Below are 14,515 nucleotides of genomic sequence, written 5' to 3'. Positions count from 1 at the left end.
GCAGCTCTTCTGCCAGCCCAGCAGGGCTGGGGCACTGCCTGCAGCCAGCCCAGGCACAGCACAGAGGCACAGAGAGCTTCAATCAGTCAGGGCTGGGAAGGTGCTGAGAAATGCCTGGGGCAGAATCACTGCCAGCCCTTGGCACAGGAACCTCTGGCTGCAGGACAATGCAGCTGCAGCACCTGGAGCCATCTCCTGAAGCTGGAACATCCCAGTGCCTACAGACCCTGTGAGTACATTCTGTGATTGTCTCTTGTGCAGAGCAGGCAGGGGTGCCCAGGGCTGTCCTGCAGAGCAGGGTCCTGCAGCCCAGGGCGCTGTGCTGGGGCAGGGACTCTGCTGCCTGCCAGGGACAGCTCTCAGCCAGCCCTGGCAGCTGCTCCCAGCACTGGGGGACAAGATCTGGGTGGGAGGAGGCAGCTGGTAAGGCTTGGAAGTGTTCTCCTTGTGTGGTGAGGATGCTGCATTGTTCAGGACTGCTCCCATCATGGCATTTAACTGCAGAACACTTCCAAGTAGATCATACAGGGAGCAGAGCTTGGCAGGGGTTTCATAAATGGGAAAAGCCTGGGTTTTTATTCTACTGCTCTGTTTTGTCTGAATGGGAAATTGCATATAGATATTCATCTCTCAGTTCAGGTGGAGAATAAATAAAAAAAACCCAATAGACCTGAATAAACCAGGCAGTGACAGAAATCATCACAGGGCCCCTCAGACGGCGGCATCTTTGTTGCTTTTCCAGCCTCCTCAGGGTTGCTCTGACGTTGCGATCAGAGCCTGCAGAGCCAGAGCTGCCCCTGGGCAGTGCCAGAGCTGGGAGGGGTCTGCAGGGCAGAGCTGAGCCCCCAGGGCTGGGCTGGGCTCTGGCAGTACTGGCAGGGCCCAGTCCTGGGCACAGGGAAGCAGCTGCTGGCAGGGACAGTTCCAGGCAGCAGAGCCCTGGGCAGGGAGTGGGGGGAAAGTGCCCCCAGTCTGTGCTGGGATTTTTAAAGTCCTCTTCAAACACAACTATACCATGATTACTTTTTTTACAGATCCCCATGCCAAGACACTGCAAATGTCCAACAGCAGCTCCATCAGCCACTTCCTCCTGCTGGCATTGGCAGACACGCGGCAGCTGCAGCTCCTGCACTTCTGCCTCTTGCTGGGCATCTCCCTGGCTGCCCTCCTGGGCAATGGCCTCATCATCAGCGCCATAGCCTGCGGCCACCACCTGCACACGCCCATGTTCTTCTTCTTGCTCAACCTCTCTGTTCTTGACATGGCCTTCCTAAGCACCACTGTCCCCAAGGCCATGCACAATTCCCTCTGGGACACCAGGACCATCTCCTACACTGGATGTGCTGCACAGGTTTTTCTGATTTTCTTCTTCTCTGGATCAGAGCTTGCCCTTCTCACAGTCATGTCGTATGATCGCTACGTGTCCATCTGCAAACCCCTGCACTACGGGACCCTCCTGGGCAGCAGAGCTTGTGCCCACATGGCAGCAGCTGCCTGGGCCAGTGGCTTTCTCTACGCTGTCATGCACACAGTCAATACATTTTCCCTGCCCCTGTGCCATGGCAATGCCTTAGGCCAGTTCTTCTGTGAAATTCCTCAGATCCTCAAGCTCTCCTGCTCCAATTCCTACCTCAGGGAACTTGGGCTTCTCATAGTTTGTACTTTTTTGTTAGTTGGTTGTTTTGTGTTCATTGTTTTCTCCTATGTGCAGATCTTCAGGGCTGTACTGAGGATCCCCTCTGAGCAGGGACGGCACAAAGCCTTTTCCACCTGCCTCCCTCACCTGGCCGTGCTCTTCCTGTTTATCAGCACTGCAGTATTTGCCTACCTGAAGCCCCCCTCCATGTCCTCCCCATCCCTGGATCTGGCCCTGTCAGTTTTGTACTCGGTGGTGCCTCCTGCCCTGAACCCCCTCATCTACAGCCTGAGGAACCAGGAGCTCAAGGATGCCCTGAGGACAAAGATGACTGGGTACTTTTCAGAAGCAAAGAAGTGATTGTTTTCTGCTGCTTAGTTTTCAGAATGGAACTCATGACTGGCCCAGTCTCTGCCTTCTCAGGTATTTGGTCATGCTGATGGATTCTTCTTGCCATAATGTGCTCAATTAAATGTTTCTATTCATCCCTCACCTAATTCCCTGTCTGCCTCTTGAATTTGATCCAGAAGCTCTGTAATCCAGGAGCTGTACTATTGCTTTGTTTGAACAAAATAAACGACCTTGCAGTGCCTTGTTTTTTTGGGATCTCAACTCTGGGACCTGCATGAAGTTATAGGGGTGAAAGGGAAGGGTCCCAACACAGCAGCACTGCCAGGGAGCAGCAGCACTTGGTCCTTTCAGAGCTGCTCTTCCCAAGTCCACACTCTCTTTCCCAGCCCTGCTGTGGGTGCAAGGCCAGAGTGCTCTGGCAGCTTGGTCACTGTCCTGCTGCATGTCCCTGCTGTGACCACAGGCAGGGCCAGGCCATGGGCACTACTAGGACACAGCTGGGCTCAAGCACAGCAGCTCCATCAGGAAAGGGCATCCCCTGAGGGCAGAGCAGGAAGGCTTTGCCCTCTCTCCATTTCCTGCTGTCAGGAATGTGCCCCAGGAATGTCCTGGCACAGCAAAGCCCAGTGCCTGGGGCAGGGGGAGAGTGTGCATGGGGGGCTCACAGCAGAGTCCTGGCACAGCCAGAGCTCCTGGCATGGACCTGAGGCAGAAGCAGAGCAGGGCCTGGGCTTTGTCCTTGTTCCAGGACAGCCTGGGAAGGTGGCCCAGGGCAATTGTCCCACACCAGCCCCTGCAACCACCACTGCCAGCACTGGCCTCTCCCTACCTACAGGAGGTTGTTTGTCACTGCACAGAGGGACACCAAGTAACCAGGCCAGCAGGCCATGTTTGCTCTGTACTGAGGAGATCTCAGCAGTGCATCATGTGTGTGTGGGGACATGAACCCCAGTGAGTACAAACACCATCAGCAGCACCCGGCCACTTCACTCAAGAGGAATGTCCTCTCGGAAACCACCTAAATTCTTTGCTTGGCTGTGCTGAGGACTGCATTGAAAGAAACATCCAGGGCAGGGAGGCTCCAGGGAAAATGCTCAGGACCGCCATAGACTGCACAGAGAGACATTGGAGTGGTGACTCTGTGGGAAGAAATCACAGCTGCCTCCCTTCTGAACCACCCTGAGGACCTGGACAGGGCTCTGCTGTGTCCTGGGCACTAAGCTGGCACTGAGGGATGTGGAAAAGGCTTTTGGTGTCAGGGATGTTGAGAAGGCTGGGCAGTGTCACTGTGAGACTTCTCTCAAAGCTCTTGGAAAGGCCAGAGCCATCCCAGAGGATCCTGGGCACCTGGGAAGGGCAGACATGGAAGCAGTCTGCAAACATGTGGCAGCAGCTCTCTGGCCACAGGGAGCAAGGCACAACTAGCCAGGTATTGTCTTAGGGAAGGCTGTGAGAAGACCAGAGAAATTAATGAGAAATAATTCTTATCTTCACTTGCTGCGCCTGCTGTTGTGAACATGTAGAATGTGTTATGAAGATTTGTTTACCAAAGGGTGATTTCTTAATTGGCCACTGGTGATGGTGTTTGGATTCAAGGACCAATTAGGTCCACCTGTATGGTGACTGTCTCTAAGGGCGATGGGTGTCTTAAAAGGCATAGTATAATAAAGTGATTGATCAGCCTTCTGAGAATTGTGGAGTCAATGCTAATTATTACCCCTTTGGGGACGCCTGGTTACGGCAAGGGGTGAACCCCGATGTGACCTGGGGGAGCTTGCGGTTGGGAAAAGGTGCCTGCAGAAATGGGCATCCAAATTTCTATGTCAGAAGATGAAACCCTTGCAGTGTGGGAACTTATGACTTGTCATGAGACTTCCTATGTTGCAAGATGTTCTCTGCAGGCTTTTCTGTTAGGCCAAAATTCATGGTTTCCCCGTGGATGTGGAAATCTCACTGGATCTGCAGGCCTGGGACTCACTGGGTCTCTGTGTCTGGGGGAACTGAGGTGAGATGTGAATGTACCTTGACTACTATCAATCTGGTCAATGCTTTCCAGAACTCTAAGGGGCCAGACCCCATGGGAAAGCGAATCCACCTTGATAGGCACATCCCAGTCAGACTTGGAGGAGCGCGTCCCCCGGCATGGGCAGCCACCAGCCCCTCTGCTACAGCCAGCTGTGGATCTGTTTAGGGACAGCCACCACTGGCTCATTGACCCCTGCCCTGCCGGGGAGGCAGGGGGGGCACTGCACCTGGAGCAGCTTGCTCCTGGCTTCCCAGAGCATGCACATGAAGGTGTGAGAGATGGTCTGCAGTTCCCCTCATTTGCCTCACGACCGTCCCCAGGACAGACATTGGGACCCTGAGGACCTGGATTGGAATTCTGGCCTGCCGGTGGTGGATGAACGCCAAATAATCCTGAGGCTCCTGAGCAGAATTCTGGCCTGCCAAGGGATTGTTTGCAGCTGTGTCTACAGTGACTGCTTCTAGCAGGGCCTGCCAGGGGGTAACACACCCCATGTGCTTGCACCTGCTCTGTGACAATAGCTTGTGGATTTCCCCACCTCTTGGCCTGGTTGGACTTTTCTGGGGTAACCTTTGGTGGTCCCCCTCCCACAGAAGAGCCATCATCTGCTTTTCAACCACCCTGATGGACGGACTGAGATGGGAGAAGACTCTCCCTCAAGGACTGAGATATGAGAACCCTATATGGAGAAGCTCCCCCTTCCCAAGGACTGAGACTGAAACCCTCAACATGGGGGAGGTGTGTGGGGGAGCTGACCTGACCAAAGCCAGATATTTGCCTGCAGGTATGGCCATTGGACCAAGAAGACAATGGTTCTCACCTACTGCTGAGAACACAGACTGTCTGTACCTGTCTTCAATACCTTCTTTCCCCCTCAGCAATTTCAATAGACTTATTCTTTATTGCATCTGTTCCCCCTCAACAATTTCAAGATTTGTTCCCCTCCTCAGCAATGGACTATAATAGAACCTTGAGTTTACCAGGACTTTTGAGATCTCCCCAATGTGACTAGGCGAACTCCATCAGTTGGACTACAAGGACTTTTTCTCTCTACGTTTGGTAGCTCCCTCTCTCTCTCTCCACCTCTTTTCTATTCTTTTCCTTTCTCTAATTCCATTAAGACATTTGCTGTGGTCATTCAATAAAGGTGCATTTGTTCTGATTGATACTGCAATCCCCTTTCCGTGTTGGTTTTGCACTCCAAGAGCAGTAAGCAAACCATCACAACCCCCATTCATATGAACAGATGGTGACAACTGACACCCATCAGGAGCTGCAGGCCGACCATGAGCAGCATCATCACTGCAGGGATCCCAAGGGACATCAGCGGGATCCAACTCATGGAGCGGGACAGGTGGGAACCCGGCACCAGCTGGTAACTCAGCTGTCCATAGACTTCTCTAACAGGGAATGCTTCACCGCGTGCCAACGGGAAGATGTGGGCCATCCGATGGTCCTTCCAATATATTCATTCTGGGAGGCACTTTTCATGGACCTGGACAAATTTATGTCACTTCCAAAGTCCAGATCATTGGCCCAGGGGAAGAAATTTTCATACAGCTCTGTTGCACAGAACCTCCTTTTTATCTATCACAAGGGACTCCTATTGCACAAGCATTCCCGTTACCTAAAGACAATCCAGGACAGGTTGCCCTCAACCCCACCATCATGTGGGTGTAGGTTGTGGCCTCCAACAAACCTGTCGTGGAGTGTGGCCTGTTCTGCAAAGGGGAGAAGATTTACTGCCTGAGCATGCTGGACACCAGGGTGGATGTTACCATCATAGCCCGCTCTGAATAGGCAGCAAATTGGGAACTACAGCCCGTGGCGGGGATGATTTCAGGGATTGGAAGGGCAGTGGTTTCCATAAGGAGTAAGAGAAATATTATAGTAGAAGGTCCCGAGGGCAAGATGGCAACCATCCAGCCATTCGTGGTGAGGGCACTGATCACCTTTTTGACCTGGAAACAACAACATCCAGTGTGGAATGACCAGTGGCCCCTTTCTTTCTAACACAAAGTTACGTGCACTGGAGGCCCTCGTGGAGGAGCAGCTTGCCAAGGGCCGCATCACCAAAACCAACAGCCCTTGGAACTCCCCTATCATTGTTTTAGGAACACCCAGCAAAGACAGGGGAGGGCCCCTCCACGATCTAAAAAAAAAAAAAAAGTCATAGAAGATAAGGTGCCCTGCAGCCCAGCATGCCCATGCCTTTGATGCTGCCCCAGGACTGGAAACTTTTTCCTGAAGGGAACAGGATAGGCTGTGGGGATCAGGTGCAGGGCAGAGGTAGGGAGAAGAATGACTTTTGCATTTTACAGAGCTATGCCTTCCCTTGGCCTTGTTGGCTAACAAGAAATGAACATCCCTCTGTGTCTTGGGCAGCTCCTTCTCCAAGGAAAGTAGGTGGGAGTTGGAGCCAAGGAGCTGAAAGCTGCAGGTGCAGCCTGGGCTGGAGGGAACTCAGATTTGCACAAGGCTGCTCTGAGGGCCAGGGCTTGGATGGGGGAAATGGTGGGGTGGGGGTAGGGACAGAGTATGATGGATTGTCAGCCATGAAGGGTCTTAATTTTAATATCCATTCAAACTGCATGATGAGGTCCATGGATTTACTGTCAATTGGAGATTGCACATAACAATAAATTAACAGGAAAACAAAACTAAACAGGATCTAAACAATCTTTTCTCACTGTATTTTTAAATAGAATATATTGACTTTGAATACATTACTGAGATCTACTTAACCACAAGTGATTTGGAAATTAAAATCAAATTATTCCCAGAGGCTTGGCTTGTTCAGGTGTTCTGAATGTTAATGAGACCTGGGACACTGAATTCCCGCACTGAAGAGCTCAAGGCTGAACAAGCCTCTGGAGCAGGAAAATTCAGCAGCAGCCTCCAAGGTGCTGAGGATGTCAGCAGCCCCCACTGAGGCCATCCCTGCCCAGAGACCGTGGGGGAATGGGCAGACAAGGAGAGCGTCCCTGGGGCTGGGGCAGCACAACTCAGAGGCACCAGGGGCTCCAGCTGGGAAATGGAGTGTGGAATGTGGCTGGGAAAGCCCTGCCTGGGCTGGGCCAAGCAGGACAGACAAGACCTGACTCCTATTCCCCAAACAACTCTCTCAAGGAGACATTTAAAAGGAATTACAATTGTTTGTGTGCTCTGAGTTAGGAGCACTGGAGAAATACCAATACAAGAGATTCTGAGGAGCACAGAAGAACAAAACAGCCTTTACTGGGTACTTTAGAAAATCAGAGAAACTTTGGCAAAAGGTTTATTATAGCTTTGTAATGGTTTTGGTTTGTTAATTTAAGATTTTTCAAATCCTGGGATTTTTTAAGTAATGCATTGATGAGTGTGGTTGGTTTTAGTGTCCATTAATTATTTATGTATTAATTTTGTTGTGAGATAGGATTGTGAGAAAGGTACAGTAGGCCTAAAATTTTAAGAGTATATAAAGAAATTTTTATTTAAAAGTAAAATTAAAAAGAAAAAAGTAGTAAGAATTAAACTCTTTAGAACACTTTTTTCTTTACAACTTTTTTTTTTACTGACAATGAAAAGAAACTAAACTTAAAATTTCTAGTTAGGGTACTATTTCTAGAATAGTCTTTTTTAGTTTACTTTGGGAGAGAAGTTTTTCTTATTAAGATTATGGATATTTTTTTACAAGAGAAAAAAATGGATTTTTTTGATGCTCTTAATTCTCTCATGGATAACAGTTGTCTATAGAACTTTGTTATTGTGAAGTTACTTTTATTGCTACAAGCTTTTTTACAGCTTGTTGATGAGCCATGTCGACTTATGGGGTATTGCTTTAAGTATGAGTCATTTAAAGGTAAAAGTTTTTATTATTAAGTTCAAAATTATTTTTATCTCTGGGAATAGAGATCTTTTTTTGAGGATACTGGACTATTTTTTTTACCCTCTTTAAACTTTTTATGAAATTACAGTTATTTTAACATTTGTTTATTTAAGTATGGAGGTTTTTGTTTGACATTAATTTGAATTTTTTCTGTAGTTTTATGTGTTATAAAGAAAAAGAGTTTTGGGGGCAAGGGCTGGGGCCACTGTTTCTTTGCTGACTGGAAAAGAAAGAGGAGGTTCCTGGGTTTTTTCATCTTTAACATATGTGTTTCACAGAGGCATGTTCAGCATCTTAGTGGTTCAACAGATTGTCAGTTACACAAAAAAGTTTTGTAATACTTTTTAAAATTCTTCTTATGTCAAACTACGTAAATATTCAATCAACAGAGAACACTTCTCAAAGCATTGACTTGGTCCATTCAACTTCACAAACTCTAAGCCTGTTCAAATTAATGTTAATCAAAATCTGCAGGAGCACAGAAACAGAGAAAGACAAAAAAGCCAGCCCTGTTCCGTGTTCTTTTGTTTTTATGGCACCCCACAGTGACACAATGGTACCTTGTATCCATGGGGCCCCACAGTGTCATAATGGTGCTTTGATTCCATGGGGTCCAGCAGTGTCAAAAGAGACCCTGCTTTCAATTGGATTCCACAGTGTTGCAATGGCCCCAAGGTTCCAGAAGGCCCTGCAGTGTCATAATTGTCCCAATGATTCCATGAGGCCTTGCAGTGCCACGATGATCTCTGTGGTTCCACAAGACACACAATGTCATGTGGCTCCTATTCCATGAGCCCTGCAATGTCACAATGGACCTTTGGACGCTGGGGGTTTGCAGTGTCACAATGGTCTCCTTTGGCTCCACAGTGTCAAAATGGACCCCTGATGACAGCAGGCCCCACAATGTCACCATGACCCCTATGCAGCCTTCAGTGTCACAAAGGCCTCTTGGTATCATGAGGTCCCAGAGTATTCAGAATGGTCCTCTTAGTTCTGTGGGCACCCCCAGGGTCACAATGGTCTCAGTGGTTCCATGAGGCTGTGAAGTCTCTTAATGGTCTTTCCATGGGTCCATGAGGCCCTGCAATGTCACAATGGACCTTTAGCTCCATGGGGTGTCACAGGGTTACAATAGCTCCTTGGTTCCATGACACCACAGAGAGTCATAATGGTTCCATAAGGCACTGCAGTGTCACAATGGACCTTGGTTTGATGGGGCCTCTCAGTGTCATGATGATCCCTACACTCCATGGAGCCCCACAGTGTCAGTACAGTCCCCTTGGTTCCATGAGGCCCAGCAATGTCACAGTGCTCTCCACAATTCCATGAGGCCCCACAGTGTCACAACAGTCCCTTGGTCTCACAAGACTTCACAGTGTCACAATGGTCCCTTGGTGTCACAGAGCCCCACAGTGTCACAATGCTCCCTTGGTTCCATGGCCCTGTGCTGCTGCATTCCCCCCTTCCCTTCTCAGGCCGCCCTGCCAGCTGAGAAATGCTCCTTGGGCCTCGGCCTTGGCCAACAGCCCCTGGGCTCAGCCCCTCTGCAGCTCATCACAAACACTGTCTGCTCCAGGCACTGCTGCTGCCCAACCAGCTCCTGGTTTCTGTAGGAGCAGCGCTGGGAACTGTTTTTGTTCCCTCAGTGGCACAACATCCCTGTTCTCACACTTCCAAAGAAAGCTGTCGGTGCCAAGTGTGGCCATGATGAACCATTGCTGGGACTGAAGCCCCTCTCTTGGGGCCCTAGAAACAGCACTCCAAAAGGAGCCCTTGGAGCTCTCCTGGGCCAGCAACTCCCTCTGAGTGGGGCCTCTCCCATCCGGGAACTCTCCCGTTTGCTGCACTCGGGGATCCCCAACAACTACAGAGCCTGGGCCGATCCCCACACTCCTCCAGGCTCAACCCTTCACCCATAGGGGAGATGCCAAAGGATCCACAGGGAGCATTTCCTGCCCTCAGGGGAATTTCTCACAGGTGCCTTGCCCTGACTCTTGGTGTCTGTGTGCACACAGGAGTGCCTGTGCTGGGGAAATGTGGCAGAAATGCTGCTCTCTGAGGGGTTGGAGTGCCTTGGATAGCTGTAAGTTAGGTTAAGTCACAAGGTTTGAGCTAAGTTAAATGCTGCTAAGAATTCTTCTTGTGCTAAGTTGTTATGTTTAATAAAAGTTAAGTTGAACATTGTTAAGTGTTATTCCTCTGTTAAATTGCTAAGTCATAGGTTATAAGTTAGGTTAAATATTGTTAAGCTCTGTTCTTTGCTAAATTGTGAAGTTTAAGGTGTCAGTTAAGGTTAAGGTATCAGTTAAGTCCTGTTAAGTTTGAGCTCTGTTAACCTTTTCGGCCATATTTCTTTTATCCTTGCCCTCACTGTCCTTGTGTCACACACACACAGGGACAGTTCTCAGTTAATTTCTGGTTTGATTGCCTGGATTCTGTTTGGTTTTGCTGTTTCTTTATTTCCTTGCTGTGCCTGAAATATTCCAGTCAGGAGCAAAGTGACTCTTGCCAAGGAATTTCGTGGTGCTGTCGCCTAATATTAAATCTGGTTTTCGCTGCTCCCTTGCTGGGGATTTTTTCAGCGCTCTCAAGGCCTCGTTCGTAACAGGGTGAAGGAGCCCTGGCCCAGGCACTGGCCCTGGGGGGACACTGGGACTCTGCCAGGGGGTCCCTGTCCCCCTGTGCCACCCCCAGGGCTCCGCCCCCCGGTCCCCAGGTCGGTCTCATGGAACATCCTCTGCGGGAGGCTGCGGGGCCGGGGCCGGGGGGACCTGGGGGGACAGGGGACCCTGCTGTGCACGAGCAGGGTTGGACTGCTCTGGGGGCAACTGTGAGGCGGGCCGGGCCAGAGTGACCTCCCCAGTGACCTCACACAGCCCCTGTGATGTCACACAGCCCCTCTGATGTCACACAGCCCCTGGGATGTCACACAGCCATGTCTGGGATGTCAAACAGCCATATCTGAGATGTCACAGTGCCAACTCTATAATGTCACCCGGTGATGCCATACAGCAGTGCTGCAATGTCACTGAAGATTGTGAAGTCGCAAAGTCATTCTGTTATGCCAGAATCTGTTCTGTGATGCTGCAGCCTGCTCTATTATGTTACACAACCACCTGATGATGTCACAACCCACACTCTGATGTCACAGAGCCACGCTCTATGATGGCAGAGTCTGCTCTATGGGCTCACACCCTACTCTATGATGTCACAGCCCACTCTGTGATGTCACAACTCCCTCAGTGATGTCACAAAACCCTCTCCGTAATGTCATACTCCCACTCTGTAATGTCACAGCACACCTTTTGAACACAAAGCCCACTCCATGATGTCACACAGTCATGCCATGATGTCACAGCCTGCTCTGTGATGTCACAGAATCCCCTCTGTGATGCTGTAGCTGCTCAATGACCTCACACAACAAACTCTGTGATGTCATAGCCCAACCTGTGACCTCACACAGCCCACTCTCTGCTGTCACACAGCCCCTTGCCGACATCCCACCTGCCCTGTGCCTCTATGACACAGCCCCAGAGGTGCTGCTGTGACACAGCCCCCTGGGCCATCCCACAGCCCCTGCCAGTGCTGAGCCCTTGTGAGCTCTGTCTGTGCCCTGCTGGTGTCCCTGAGGGGCCCTGGCAGTGCCCCAGCCCTGCTGGGCTGTGCACAGGAGCTGCTCCTGGCCAGAGCTGTCTCTCTGCAGCGCTGCCCTTGCCAGGAGCTGCCTCTGGGCCAGGAGCCCGGCCCAGCTCAGCAGCACAGACACAGCACAGGGACTTTAATGACCCTCTGGGGCTTTGCTGCTATTTGCATCAGACCCAGTCCCTCAAAGTGTGCTCAAAGAACTTCTCAGGGACTCAAAAAGAAATTGAAACACAGAAGTTTCTCATACTTTAAATAGATCCTTCTGAGGGACAGGACTGAGAAAGTGTCCCCAGGTTCCAGGTAGAGGAGAACACAGGTGGCAGTGATGACAGGTGGGGACAAGCAAGGGAAAGGTGTCTCTGAAACTGAGCAAACTTGCGCCTCTGTCCCTGCAGGCTGTCGGCATCCCCCGGCTGCCCCACCTGGCTGGCCCCTTCCTCTGCTGACAGCTCTGCCTCCTGCCTGCCTCTGCCTGCCCACACAAAGCCTTGGGCTGCTCCAGGCTCCAGGGGGATGTGCTGCACCACAGCCCTGCCCTGGCAGGGAAATTCCTTTCTCCTGGTGCCAGTCTGGGCCTCCCCAGCTGCCCTTGGTGCTAATATGTCTTCTTCAGGCTCATTCCCACTATGAAGAAAAAGCTCCAGCCTCTCTGAAACCACCCTTCCATCCCTCCCAGGCTACTCCTATTCTACCCTCAGTCTCCACACCACTGAGCCCAGAGCCATCACACTCTACCAGCTAGTTTTGTGATGAGGCCTCCAAACCCCATCCTGGGAGATTTTTGTGTCTTCTCCAAGGTCTGAGAAAATGGAAAAATAGTGATCAAAATTATTTTCTCCCAAATCTTGCAATGACAGAACAAGGGCCAATATCTTTAAACTGAATGAGGGTGGATTTATATATCTTAGAAGGAGGAAATATTTTACAAGTAAGAGGGTGGCTCGAAACTGCAGCTGATTTTCCAGAGAAGTGCATTCTCCATCCCAGAAATTGTCCAAGAGCATGAACATTGTGCAACCTGACCCAGTGAAACCCTCTCATCCTCAGGGACAGAATTCCTGTAGTGTGGGTTTTCTGATGTGCTGGGTGCCCTCACAGTGCTTCTGGCCAGAATGTCTGCTGAGGGCAGCCAGGCTGCTGCAGGGGCAGTGACCTCACAGCCATAACAATGGCAGCCCTGTCCCCTGGGCCTGGCTCTGCCCTTTCCTCTGCCCCTGCCTTGGCTCTGCTGGCATGAAGAGTTTTGTCATTAATATCTTGTCCCCAAGGTGCTGGGGCCAATGGCTTCCCAGTCAGGCTCCTGGAGCAGAAGTGGCTTTTCAGAGCCCAGCCAGGAATGAGCCCTGAGGCAGCAGCTCTGCAGTGGTGGCCACCAGGCCAGGCTGCCAAGGGAGGCTTCTGGCCATGGCCTGCAAGCAGCTGCTGCTGCCAAGGTGCCTTTGGTGCCTCAAGCTCTCCCTGGCACAGCTCCCAGCACAGCGCTCTGCCCTTGTGCCCGAGGCCTTCCCTGTGCTGGGGCTGGCCTGGGGCTTTTCCTGCAGTGGGACCTGCCCTGCTCATGGCACAGGAAAGGCAGTTCCTGCTGGAGCAGGAGGCTCTGCCTGCAATGGGCTCCAGCAACTCCAGCAAGGCCCTGCTGACTTCAAAACTGCTTCCTAAAGCACTATATTCTAATAATTGTTATAGCTCCTGAACTGTGGAGTAAATGAATGTGCTTAAGTTCTTTCTTCTAATCATGATTAGAATCAATCAGAGAAATATTTATAAAAATCTATTGGGTATTCCATCATTAATTCTGTGGGACAAATTGGGTTAAAGGTTCAATTCCACCTGTTCAATCTTTTATGCCTTTGACAAATTCTGGGGCTGGGATTGGATCCAGCCACTCCCAGTCTCCTCTCTTTGAAAGAATTTTAGAAGTCTAGGGGCCCTGCAGGGGTTTGAGGATCCATGGTGGCTGTTGGGTGTCATTTCTCCACCTCATGATTAACAGGAATTTTTCCAATAAAGAAATAAAGATTTTTCCTGAAGCTCCCACTGTGCCCATGACAGGAACCCCTGTGAGTGTCTGGGACATTCCGGCCCTTTGGCACCCTGGGGACTCCTGGGATGTCACTGTGGAGCCCCCGTGAGTGCCTGTGACAGATCGGTGCCTTTGTGGCCCAAGGTCCCCTGGGATGTCACCATGGAATGGCTGTGACTGCCTCTGCCCACAGGGCTCTTTACCATCTCCAAAAAGCCCTGGGAGGTCTCCATGGAGCCCCTGTCTGTGCCTGTGACATTCCAGCTCTGGAACAGCCTGGAGACTCTTGGAAAGTCCCCATGGAACCTCTCTTAGGGCCTGTATCCAATCTGATCCTTAGCAGGTAACCATCACCAGCCTCCTGTTGCTATGGTCAGTTTCCATGGCAACCATCCCCAGCCCCTGTTGCTATGGTCAGTCCCTCGGCAGCTCCATGGAGACCCCATGCCAGGGGTGGTTGCCATGGACACAAGCTCAGGCCTGCAGCCAGATCCTTTTGCCATGGCAACCATTGGCAGCCCCATCCCCAGGCTCATGGGATCCCAGAACCACAGAATTGGCTGAGCTGGGAGAGACCCATCAGGATCCTCCAGTCCAACTGCTGGCCCTGCACAGGACACCCCAACAATGCCAGCCTGGGCCTGGCAGCGCTGTCCAAACGCTGCTGGAGCTCAGAGAGCCCTGGAGCTGGGACCCTTCCCTGGGGAGCCTGGGCAGGGCCCCAGCAGCCTCTGGGCAAAAACCTTTTCCTGACATCCAACCTGAGCCTGCCCTGACTCAGCTGCAGCCGTTCCCTCCACTCCTGTCCCTGGGCACCCGAGGGAAGAAGTCCCTACAGCTCAAGCCAGGGACCTGCTCCCAAGGTTGTTGCCATGGCCACCAGGGCTGGGACCAGCTGAGATGCTCGGTTTCCATAGGCCAGGGTTCGGGAATGGGATTCCCCAATTTCCTGCTTGGTATAAAACC

General features: G+C 51.2%; 1 protein-coding gene across 1 annotated transcript in view; it reads right to left on the bottom strand.

Annotated features, from left to right (window-relative positions):
* Positions 1 to 5,460, bottom strand: part of LOC128943492 (serine/threonine-protein kinase pim-3-like) — a gene marked incomplete at its 3' end in the record, with an annotated part of 80,440 nt that extends 74,980 nt beyond the window's left edge. The window contains exon 1 of the mRNA XM_054286422.1: positions 5,275 to 5,460. Within this exon, the coding sequence (XP_054142397.1) occupies positions 5,275 to 5,460 (186 nt within the window). The remainder of the gene's footprint in view (positions 1 to 5,274) is intronic.
* Between the last annotated feature and the right edge of the window lie 9,055 nt (positions 5,461 to 14,515).

This window comes from Melozone crissalis, unplaced genomic scaffold, assembly GCF_028551555.1.
Source record: "Melozone crissalis strain CALT ecotype California unplaced genomic scaffold, PUWL_Pcris_2 ptg000046l_1, whole genome shotgun sequence".
Lineage (NCBI taxonomy): Eukaryota > Metazoa > Chordata > Aves > Passeriformes > Passerellidae > Melozone > Melozone crissalis.
This window is presented reverse-complemented; position numbering and strand designations above follow the sequence as displayed.